Raw genomic sequence first — 12,340 nt, 5'->3', positions numbered from 1 at the left:
AGATATACCATGTTCTTGGATGGGAAGAATCAACATTGTGAAAATGACTATACTACCCAAAGCAATCTACATATTCAGTGCAATACCTATCAAACTACCAATGGCATTTTCTCAGAACTAGAACAAAAAAATTCACAATTTGTAAGGAAACACAAAAGATATGAATAGCCAAAGGAATCTTGAGACAGAAAAACGGAGCTGGAGGAATCAGGTTTCTGGACTTCAGACTATACGACAAAGTTACAGTAATCAAGATAGTATGGTACTAGCACAAAAACAGAAATATAGATCAGTGGAACAGGATAGAAAGCCCAGAAATAAACCCACTCACATATGGTCATCTTGTTTTTGATAAAGGAGTCAAGAATATACAGTGGAGAAAAGACAGCCTCTTCAATAAGTGGTGCTGGGAAAACTGGATAGCTACATGTAAAAGTATGAGATTAGATCACTCCCTAACACCATACACAAAAATAAACTCCAAATGGATTAAAGACCTAAATGTAAGGCCAGACACTAACAAATTCTTAGAGGAAAACATAGGCAGAACACTCTAGGACATAAATCACAGCAAGATCCTTGTTGACCCATCTCCTAGAGAAATGGAAATAAAAACAAAAATAAACAAAAGGGACCTAATGAAACTTAAAAGCTTTTGCAGAGCAAAGGAAACCATAAACAAGACAAAAAGACAACCCTCAGAATGGGAGAAAATATTTGCAAATGAAGCAACTGACAAAGGATTAATCTCCAAAATTTACAAGCAGCTCTTGCAGCTGAATATCAAAAAAACAAAAAACCCAATCCAAAAATGGGCAGAAGACCTAAATAGACATTTCTCCAAAGAAGATATACAGATTGCCAACAAACATATGAAAGGATGCTCAACATCACTAATCATTAGAGAAATGCAAATCAAAACTACAATGAGGTATCACCTCACACCAGTCAGAATGGCCATCACCACAAAATCTACAAACAATAAATCCTGGAGAGGGTGTGGAGCAAAGGGAACCCTCTTGCACTGTTAGTGGGAATGTAGATTGATACAGCCACTATGGAGAACAGTATGGAGGTTCCTTAAAAAACTACAAATAGAACTACCATATGACCCAGCAATCCCACTACTGGGCATATACCCTGAGAAAAGCATAATTCAAAAAGAGTCATGTACCACAATGTTCATTGCAGCTCTATTTACAATAGCCAGGACATGGAAGCAACCTAAGTGTCCATCAACAGATGAATGGCGAAAGAAGATGTGGCACATATATACAATGGATTATTACTCAGCTATAAAAAGAAATGAAATTGAGTTATTTGTAGTGCAGTGGATGGACCTAAAGAGTGTCATACAGAGTGAAGTAAGTCAGAAAGAGAAAAATACCGTATGCTAACACATATATATGGAATCTGAAAAAGAAAAAAAGGTTCTGAAGAACGTAGGGACAGGACAGGAATAAAGATGCAGACGTAGGGAATAGACTCGAGAACATGGGGAGGGGGAAGAGTTAGCTGGGACGAAGTGAGAGAGTGGCATGGACATATATATACTACCAAATGTAAAATAGCTAGTGGGAAGCAGTTGCATAGCACAGGGAGATCAGCTTGGTGCTTTGTGACCACCTGGAGGGGTGGGATAGGGAGGGTGGAGGGAGGGAGATGCAAGAGGGAGGAGATATGGGGATATATGTATACATATAGCTGATTCACTTTGTTATAAAGCAGAAACTAACACACCATTGTAAAGCAATTATACTCCAATAAAGACATTAAAAAAGAAAAAAAGCTTACAGTTTCAAACTTTGAGTTTGATTAGTGGCTCTCAAAGTGAACCCTTAAGTACTCAAGATTCTTTCAGAGTATCCATGAGTCAAAGCTTTTTCCTTAGTAATCCTAGGAAGTTTTTTGCCTTTTTTTTTTTTTTTTTTTACTGTGATGACATTTGCACTTTTGATGCAAAAACAATGGTAGATAAAGTTGCTGACGTGTTCGCACAGTTCAAGGCAGTGGCACCAAACTATACTACTAGTTATAATATTCACCACCATCCACTTACAGTTCAAAAAAAAAAGTCAATTTCACCTAAGATATCTCAACCCTTAGATATATGAAATATTGCTGCTGCATACCAAAAGAGTGATTGTCACAAGAAAAATCTTTGTGTGATTGTTTTGAGTTGCAAGCTGAACAAGCCACTTCTTTTTGAAAGAATGACTGAGAGACAAAGTTATTCAGACTCGGGTGGTGGTGAACATTTTGTGGAAAATGAACACAGTGAGGCTGTCACTTCAAGGAAAACAACTGACTGCATTTTATCATCAACGATAAAATTCTAGCTTTCAAGAGAAAATGAGAATTTCGTGAAAGTTGTATGGACCACTGTGGTAGTTAATTTTATGTGTCAAGTTGACTTGCCTAAAGGATGCCCAGATAGCTGGTAAAACATTTTTTCTTGGTGTGTCTGTGAAGATGTTTCTAGAAGATCTTAGCATTTGATTCAGTAGACTGAGTAGATTTCCACACTCACCAATATGGGCAGACATCATCCAATCTGTTTGGGGCCATATGGAACAAAAGAGGAAAAGATGGCAGAATTCTCTCTCTCTTCTTGAGCTGGGATGTCCATCTTTTCCTGCCCTCGACCATCAGAGCTCCTAGTTCTCAGGCCTTCAGACTTGGACTGCATTATACTGCTGTCTTTCCTCGTTCTCCAGCTTGCAGAGGCAGACTGTGGGACTGCTCAGCTTCCAGAACTGCATGCAACTGTTCCTACAATAAATAGATAGATAGGGACTTCCCTGGTGGTCCAGTGTTAAGACTCTGTGCTCCCAATGCAGGGGGCCCGGGTTCGATCCCTGGTCAGGGAACTAGGTCCCACATGCTGCAACTAAAGATCCTACACGTGGCAACTGAGACCCAGCACAGCCAAATAAATAAATATTTTAAAAATTAGCTAGCTAGCTAGCTTGATGATAGATGATGATGACAGATAGATAGACAGATAGATAGATAGATAGATAGATGATAGATATAGATCCCTGGTCAGGGAACTAGATCCCACGTGCCACAATTAAGAATCCGCATACTGCAAGTAAGACCTGGCGCAGCCAAATAAATAAATAAATAGTCTGGCGGGGTGTAGACTGGAAGAGTGATCAGAAAGGAAGTTATGGCTGAAAAAGGTTTGAAAGACAGAGTAGTTTTGCTAAGTAGCAAGAGTGGAAAGGGCATTCCAGACAGAGTAGCATGTGCAAGATATACAGAATAAAGTCAATGAGACAAAATGGACTGTTTGGGGAAATCAAAGCAGTTTGGTTTATCAGGAGAATAAAATGAAAAAAGGCAAGTGTCCAGAAATAAGACAGGAGAAGCAGGCAGCTGGCAGGTACCATCATAAAGGACCTCATTGCCAATAGTTTCCTCTCTTAGCTTTCTTTTCTGATGTTTATTCCCCAAGTCTTTTTTTCTGTGCCGGTGTGGTGGCTAGGTTCCAAGATGCCCCTAGTGATCCCTGCCTTCTGATCTCTGTGTAATCCCCTCCTGCACTGCGCTAAGGTTGGTCTGGTCTGTGAGTCTAATTGTATGCTACAAAAGTGACGGTATGTCACTTCCAGATTAGGTTATGAGACCCTGCTTTCATATTGGGTGTCTTTCTCTCCCTCTCATCTCTCACTCTGGGAGAAGCAAATACATGAAAAAAAAGAATATAACAAATCCACAAATGCCCATGTACCCACCATCCAGCTTCAATTTTTGTTAATACTTTGCTAATCTTGTTTTATCTATTCCTTCCCACTCTCACTTCTCCCACCATCACTGGAGTATTTTAAAGCAAATCCCAGGCATCATGTTATTTCACTCACACTTGAATATTTAATTTTTACATATAAGGTCTACTTATAATAACACTATCATATCTGATAAAATTAACAATTCCTTAACATCACCTAATACCCAGTCCATATTAAAATTTCCCTAATTATCATTTTTTTTATGTTTACAATTATACCTTGGAGTTTGCCTTTTTCCTGTCCTTCCATTTGCTCATTTGGTTAAATTGCTTTTTTGTTCCTTTGCTCAATCATTTTTGGAAATTCTTCTCTAGTCTCTGTAGTCTCTATTCTATGTATATGTGTATATCACCCCATTGTAAAAGAAGTAGTCAAACTTACATTTCTCTATAAAGATATTCAAATTAAATAATATTTAGAAATACTTCTTAAGGACATATGTAATACCTGGACAGCCCATTATGTCCCTTGTATCATTGTTGTCATACATTTCACTTATATATAGACATATATAAATACATGTTTATATGTATATGTTATGTAATATATTTATATATAAACACATACTTATGTATATTATATATAAGCATAATCAAATATTGTATTATTTTGAACTGTCATATCAATTAAGAATAAGAAAAATAAAATTTTTTACTTTACCTTCACTTATTCCTTCTTTGATGTTCTTCATCACTTCATACAGATCCAAGTTTCTGACATATATTATTTTCCTTCTCTCTGAAGAACTTCTTTTAACATTTCTTGCAAGGAAGTTCTACTGATGACAAATTCCAACTTTCACTTGCCCAGGAAAATATTTGTGTTTCCTTCACTTTTGAAAGATAATTTCACAGAATTCTAGGTTGCTGGTTTTTTTTTTTTAACACTCCACAGTCTTTTTGCTTGCACAGTTTCTGAGGAGAAGTCAGATGTAATTCTTATCTTTGTTACTCTATAGGTAAGGTGTTTTCTTCCCTCTAGCTTCTTTCAGGACTTTTTCCTTATCTTTGACTTTCTGTAGATTGAATATTATATGCCTCAATACAGTTTGTTTTTTGTTTTTTTTTTTTAATCCTGCTTGGAGTTCTCTAAGCTCCCTTGATCTGCGGTTTGGTGTCTGGCATTAATTTGAAGAAATTCTCAGTCATTATTGTTTCCAATACTTCTTCTGTTACTTTCTCTCTCCTGGTATTCTCATTGTGTGTTAACAGTTGAATCTTGAACACAGGTTAGGGGCACCAACCCTCCACACAGTCGAAAATCCATATATAATTATAGTTGGCCCTCCATACACACAATTCCTCCATATCCATGGTTCCTCTGTATCTGCAGTTCCACATCTACAGATTCAACCAAACTTGGATCACATAGTACTATAGTATTTATTATTGAAAGAAATCTGTGTATAAGTGAACCAGTATAGTTCAAACCCATGTTGTTCAGAGTCAACTGTATGTTATACCTTTTGCAGTTGTCCCACAGACCTTGGCTATTGGTTTGTTTGGGTTTCTTTCTTCAATCTTTGCTGTCTTTGCTTTTCAAGGATTCTATTGATATATTCTCTAGCTCAGAGATTCTTTCCTCAGCTGTGTCATCTACTAATAAGCCCACCAAAGGCATTCTTTTTTTTTTCTTTTTGGCTACGTTGGGTCTTTGTTGCTGCGCGCAGGTTTTCTCTAGTTGCAGCGAGCAGGGGCTACTCTTCTTTGCCGTGCGTGGGCTTCTCATTGTGGTGGCTTCTCTTATTGCAGAGCATGGGCTCTAGGGCACGCAGGCTCAGTAGTTGTGGCACACGGGCTTAGTTGCTCTGTGGCATGTGGGATCTTCCTGGACCAGGGATCAAACCTGTGTCCCCTGCATTGGGAGGTGGATTCTTAACCACTGAGCCACCAGGGATGTCCCCAGAGGCATTCTTCATTACTGTTACAGTATTTTTTATCTTTAGCATTTCTTTTTGGTTCTTTCTTAGGATTTCCATTTCTCTGCTTACACTGCCCATCTGTTCTTGCATGGAAATACTTTATCCATTGGATCCCTTAACATATTAATCATAGTTGTTTTAAATTCCCAGTCTGATAATCCTAACATCTGCCATGTCTTGCTCTGATGCTTGCTTGATGTGTTCCTTCAAATTGTTTTTTTGGGGGGGTATTTTTTTTGCCTTCTGATATGCCTTGTAATTTTTTTCTTGATAGCCAGACATGATGAACCAGGTAAAGAAAACTGCTGTAAATAGGCTTTTAGTAAGGGGGTAGTGAGGTATGGGGAGAAGAGAAGGGCTCTGTAGTCCTGTGATTAGGTCTCAGGCTTTTAGTGAGCCTATGCCTATGGACTGTGAACTTCACAAGAGTTTCTCAGTTTTTTCTCCCCACTTAGGTGGACAGAATGGTTAGAGCAGGCTAGTGTTAGATATTTCCCTTTCCCCAGGTCAGTTAGGCTCTGCATAACTAATCTCCCCTAAGGGCAGACTTTGTTAAGAAAAACCAACTGCTCTGGTATATTTCAAAATTGTTCTTTTTCCCTCCCCTCTACCAGAAGCATGAGAATTTTTCTCTGATATTTACTGTAAGAACCTGGTTGAGCTCCTGGAGGTAAATCTCACAATAATGTGAGGGCTCCCCTATGACCAGGTTCCCCTGGAGTTTTTAATTCTCAGGTTTATCCACACTGAGCCTCCAGCAATTCATCAACTGTAATTCATGTTTTCCAACCCTGGCACTGGTTCCTGCAGTGGTTTCTGCTCATGAGCCTCTGCTCCTGTAAGCCATGATTCCCCATATTGGCCTGTTTGTCTCTCCAATCATGGAGGCAGCAGTTTGTTCTGTGTCCTCCCCTTTCTTACAGACCCAAGAATAGTTGATTTTTCCATCTGTTGATCTCTTTACCTGTTAGGACGGAGTGGCGACTTCCAAGCTTCTTACGTGCAGAAGCCAGAAGTGAAAGGTGTGGTTTTAAGTAAAAAAAAAAAAAAAAAAAAATCATGAATCATCCCAATAGACGCAGAAAAATAATTTAACAAGATCCAACATCTATTCATAATAAAAACCTTTAGGAGAGTTCCCTGGCGGTCCAGTGGTTAGGACTCAACACTTTCACTGCCAGGGCCTGGGTTCAACCCCTGCTCAGGGAACTAAGAATCCACAAGCTGTGTGGCGAAAAAAGAAAAGAAAAACAAAACCAAAAAAAACCTTCAACTGGGCTTCCCTGTTGGCGCAGTGGTTGAGAGTCCACCTGCCGGTGCAGGGGACATGGGTTCGTGCCCTGGTCCAGGAGGATCCCACATGCTGCGGAGCGGCTGGGCCCGTGAGCCATGGCCACTGAGCCTGCGCATCCGGAGCCTGTGCTCCGCAATGGGAGAGGCCACAACAGTGAGAAGCCCGCGTACCGCAAAAAAAAAAAAACCTTCAACAAATTAGGAATAGAAAAGAACATCTTTAACCTTATAAAGGACATCTATGAAAATCCTACAGCTAACAGCATATTTAATGGTGAAATATACTTTCCCACTAAGATCAAGTGCAAGATAAGACTGTACATTCTCACTACCTCTATCGGCCATTGAACTGGCAATTCTAGCCATGGCGATTTGGCAAGAAAAAGAACTAAAAGGCATCCAGATTGAAATTAAGAAGTAAAACTGTCTTTTTTCAATGGCATGAATCTTATATATAGAATATCTGACAGCATTCACTGAAAAAGCTACTAGAATAAACAAGTTCAGCAAGATGATAGGATACAAGAGCAATACACAAAATCAATTATATTTCTATACACTAGCAACAAACAATCCAAAAATGAAATTAAGGAAACAATTCCATTCTCAATAGCATAAAAACAATTTAGAAATAAACTTAACAAAAGAAAGTGCAAAACTTGGACACTGAAAACAATAAAACATTGTTGAAGAAAATTTTGAAAGATTTAAATAAATGGAAAGATATCACACATTCATAGATTGGAAGACTTAATATCATTATGAGGGCAATACTCTCTAAATTGATCTACAGATTCAAGGCAATCACTATCAAAATCCCAGCTTTTTTACAAAGATTGACCAACTGATCCTAAAATTCTTATGAAAATGCAAAAAATCAAGAAGAGTCAAAACAATCTTGAAAAAAGGACAAAGCTGAAAGACTCACCTTCCTGATTTCAAAACACAGTACAAAGCTACAGTAGTCAAGACAGTGTGGTACTGGTATAAGGAGTGACATTTAGATCAATGAAATAGAATTGAGTCCAGAAATAAACCCAAACATCTGTGGCCACTGATTTTTAAGAAAGGTAACAGACAATTCAATGGGAAAAAGATAGCCTTTTCAGTAAATGATGCTGGAACAAATGAATATCTGTATGCAAAATGATGAATCTGAATGCTTACCTCACACCATACATAAAAATGAACTCAAAATGGATTACAGATCTAAATTTAAGAGCTAAAATTATAAAATGCTTAGAAGAAAACACAGGAGTAAATCTTCGGGATCTTGAACTAAGCAATGATTTCTTAGATACAACACCCAAAGTACAAGAAACAAAAGGAAAAATTTGACAGATTGGGCTTCATCAAAATTAAAATTTGCATTTCAAAAATAAATGAGTTCATTCTGATATTTCCAATTCAAAGTTAATATTACAGAGTTTCTACTTAACTTACTTGATTTTATAATTGTATATTTTTTTCTCTTACAATGTTAGAAATCTTGGTTTCTAACATTGTTATAGTCACATATATTTTATCCTGTTATGAAAAGTGGTAAAATAACAATACCAATATTATTAAAAATAAGATAACTCAATGCAATTTAAGATTCCTTTGCTGCTCTTCTTTTCCTAGGATATAGCCCACTGATGATATACAGTCAAAATACAAGGATTTAGAGATACTAAAAACGATTCTTTGTGTGATTATGGTCTGAACGTAATATAGTTAGGTTCATTTGTTTTCAGTTTTTAAGGATTGCTTTTCCTTTTTGATCTAATTTTGTTTCATAATTACATAAAACATTTATATGGTTCCAAACTATAAACAAGGAACATTCAGATGACTCCTAACTTTCATTCTGTCCCCTCTACGCAGTTGGTTCCCATCATTCCATTAGCAATCACTTTTACTAGTTTTTGGTTTATCCTTCCATTGTTTTTGTAGGGAAATATACACACATACTCATATTCCACCCCCATTCCTTCCATAAAAGATAGCATACTATACACTCTATCCTCATCTTGCTCTTTCACATAACAATATATCCTAGAGAGAACTCCATGGCAATATTATATATCTTCCTCAAACCCTTTTATAATTACACAGTAGTAGTTCACTGTGCAGCTATACCATAATTTATTCAACCAATCCCTCTCTGATGAGCATTTGGATTGTTTTTAGTCTTGCTATTACAAATACTGTTGGAATAAATAGCCTCGTTTCTGCTTCATTTTATATTTTTGCTAGTGAATTTTGGGGATAGAATCCCAGAAGTGGGATTACCAGTCAAAGGGTAAATCACACATAATTTTGTTAGATACTGCTAACTTCTCCATGAGGTTGTACCATTTCTAACAACATTTTACCTGTTTTCCCTTTTCCACTCTTGTCCACCTACAACTCATTCTCCATCATATCTTATAAAATCTTGTAAGACACAAATTGGACATATAACTCTTCTGCATAAAACTTCAGTGGTTCCCCATTGCATTTAGAATAAAATCCAGTCTCTTCATAGTACCTGTAAAAACTTAGATGATGTGGATTCTTCCTCTCTGTATCAGTTAGCATTAGGTTTGACTATGAGCAAGAGAACCAAAGTAACAATAGCTTAAACAAGATAGAAGTTTACATCTCTGATACGTAAGTCTGGAGGAAGAACATCCCGGTTGGCACTGGAGTTCAGCTTCAAGAAGTCCTCAGGGCACAAACTCCTTCCAGGCCATGCTCTGCTGTCCCTAGGACCTGACCCTTATCCCAGTGACCTAAAAGAGCAACTAGAGTACCAGTCATTTTATGTGTTCCAAACAGCAAAATTGGAAGAAGAATAAGGGCAAGGGGTACAGGCCTACTGTTTATTAACAAGATTCCTAGAAGCTCTACATGACACTGGCATTTTTATGCCATTGGGTCAGAACTTAGTCATATGACTGTACCTACCTATGAGAAATGCTAGAAAATGTCATCTTTATTCTGGGCAACCACACGCCCAGCCAGAAATTGGGAGACTTATCACGATGGAAGAAGTCTCTGCTGCACAGTCTTTTTTTTTAAATTTAATTTAATTTATTTACTTACTATTATTTTGGTCACATGGCATGTGGGATCTTCGTTCCCTCACCAGGGATCGAACCCACGACCCTGCAATGGAAGCACAGAGTCTCAGCCACTGGACCATGAGGGAAGTCCCTGCACAGTCTCTTTAGTTTCATCTCATACTACTCCACCCTTACCATGCTCCAGCCACACAGACTTCCTTTACTCTTCAAATAAGAGCTTGCTCTTACCTATCTCAAGGCCTTTGCTCTTGCAGTTTCACCTGCCTAGCACATGCTTCCTCAGATCTTCAAACAGCTGGTTCCCTCTCATCATTCAGGACTCAGCTCAAATGTCACTTCCTCAGAGACCTTCTTTGACAACTGTATATAAAGTAGGCACTATCCCAGTCACCCTTTTTCATACTGCACTGCCTTATTTATAGCATTTATCTCCATCTGAAATTATTTATCTTTTGCCTTCCTCTACTAGAATATAATTTCCACAAGACAAGGATCTTTTTTATCTTCACTACTATATCTCTTTTTACCCAATACAATTCTGAGTAGACAGTGGGAGCTTAATTTTAGTTGAATGAATGAATGAATGATTCCAAAGGACAATGAATGTCCATTCCAATGGCTGATTCCAAAGCCCATGCTTTTTCACTACTTCTGCTGTGCCTAGTATATGTGAAATAATACCCCATTCCAGAAGTTAGTCCTTGTTTTTGAATCACAGCCTATTATAGTTATTTTCTTTCAAAGAAGATTTTAAAAAACATTGTTTCTAAAGTAAAACAAAATCTTCCTCTGCTCGGTGAGTAAAAAGAAGAGTTTTAGATATAACATCTTGTGCACATCTAAGTTGTGCAATTTTGTAGTTTTCATCTGCAAAATGTAAGAGTTGGTTTAAATTAATTCACTTAATCTACAGATATTTAGCAAGCACTGTGCTAAAACAAAATTAGGGACATGAAAATTACATAATATAATTCCTGCCCTCAAAAAAGATTCACAGCTGCCTTTCAACTCTACGATTTGTATGATTCCATATAGTTGTTGAGTAACCTTTGTGCTAGAGAAAAAGCCTATGACTTCCCATTCCTGAGATATTTATTAAAGATCTGTCACCAAAACACTGATAAACACAAGGCTTCCTTTTAAAAGTGAATATTTAATTCAACACTGCAATAAGAATTAAACAGCATTAAAAACAGAAGCATATTAGTGGCTTAAAAAATGTATAGTAACTTTAGTTTCCTTTGGGGAGGATTTTGATTGCTGGTTCTCTACAGCAAAATGATGCTAGGAAAATGTCTATAGAACGTAGAAATTCTCTCTGAATACAAGTCTAAAATGCTTAAAATTAGGGATTAAAGGTTTTAAAGATGCAAATCAGAAATATTCAATATTAGAGGTATCTCATTTGAATCCTAAAAATTTTGACATAATAAAACATTATATATTTTTTAGAAAGATGGCCAACAAATTAATAACTCGGCATATTCTACAGACTGGCATCCCAGATGACCAGGACTATATTACACGAGCACCTGGCTGTGGTTCATCCACTACCACCTTCTTTGTTCTTCTAGATCCTTCTTGGCTTTCATCTGGGTAACTCCAAGGCACTGCGAGGAAAACAGATGCACAGATGCCCATTTCTCCTGCAGTCCCCCTCAGCATAGCAATTAGGCAGATAGTCAGTGAGAAAAAGGTATATAATCCATAACTTATAGTCCCCACAAGGCCTCACTCAATTTGAAAAACTGCCAGTTCTGTCAAATATGCCAACACTCCAATAAGGTATTTATGACACAAAATCTGAAAAAAAAAAAGACATTTAAAATTAAAATACAATTACTTATAGCAAAGCAGTTTGATATTTGATAAATATTCCAGGCTTATTTTAAATTCCATATCTACAAGCTAAGCTATGAATATAAACCCAAACCATTGCTGTTCTAAGTCAAATAAACTTTACTTAATAAAGATGACCTGACTTTAATAAATTTACAACTATTAGTCAATGTTGCTTAGATGGAATTAGACTAGGGTTCTTATTTATCCTGGCTTCCATGGATAAGATAACTATCTGCCTAAAGAGAAGGGGGAAGGAGTATCTATGAACCCCTTAGACTTATATGCAAATTGAGTGTCTACATTTTCTAGAAAGAGTTCCATACCTTCCTTCTTCTCAAAGGGATATATGATGCCAAAGTGTCTTGTAGAAACTAAGCAGAGGCAGAAACCTGGTTAATACATTAATTTCAAACTTTTGAGAGGCAGTACAGTGTTGCAGT

The 12,340-nt window shown here is 37.3% G+C and overlaps 1 protein-coding gene across 5 annotated transcripts in view; it reads right to left on the bottom strand.

Moving 5' to 3' along the window:
- The window catches only part of CENPL (centromere protein L), a 104,937-nt gene that overhangs the window by 75,028 nt on the left and 17,569 nt on the right, over positions 1-12,340 (bottom strand). For 3 of the 5 annotated variants that reach the window (XM_089910968.1, XM_089910980.1, XM_089910986.1), the window contains one exon: positions 2,531-11,861. In XM_089910968.1, the coding sequence (XP_089767094.1) occupies positions 11,790-11,861 (72 nt within the window). In that variant the 3' untranslated portion in view covers positions 2,531-11,789. The remainder of the gene's footprint in view (positions 1-2,530; positions 11,862-12,340) is intronic. The other 2 variants (XM_089910970.1, XM_022565232.3) reach the window with 2 other exon arrangements.

Source organism: Delphinapterus leucas, chromosome 1, assembly GCF_059928025.1.
Source record: "Delphinapterus leucas isolate spDelLeu-1000000601 "Yukka" chromosome 1, BTC_Dleu_Yukka2, whole genome shotgun sequence".
NCBI lineage: Eukaryota > Metazoa > Chordata > Mammalia > Artiodactyla > Monodontidae > Delphinapterus > Delphinapterus leucas.
The sequence above is the reverse complement of the archived record's forward strand: the minus strand, read 5'-3'. Positions and strand labels throughout refer to the sequence as shown.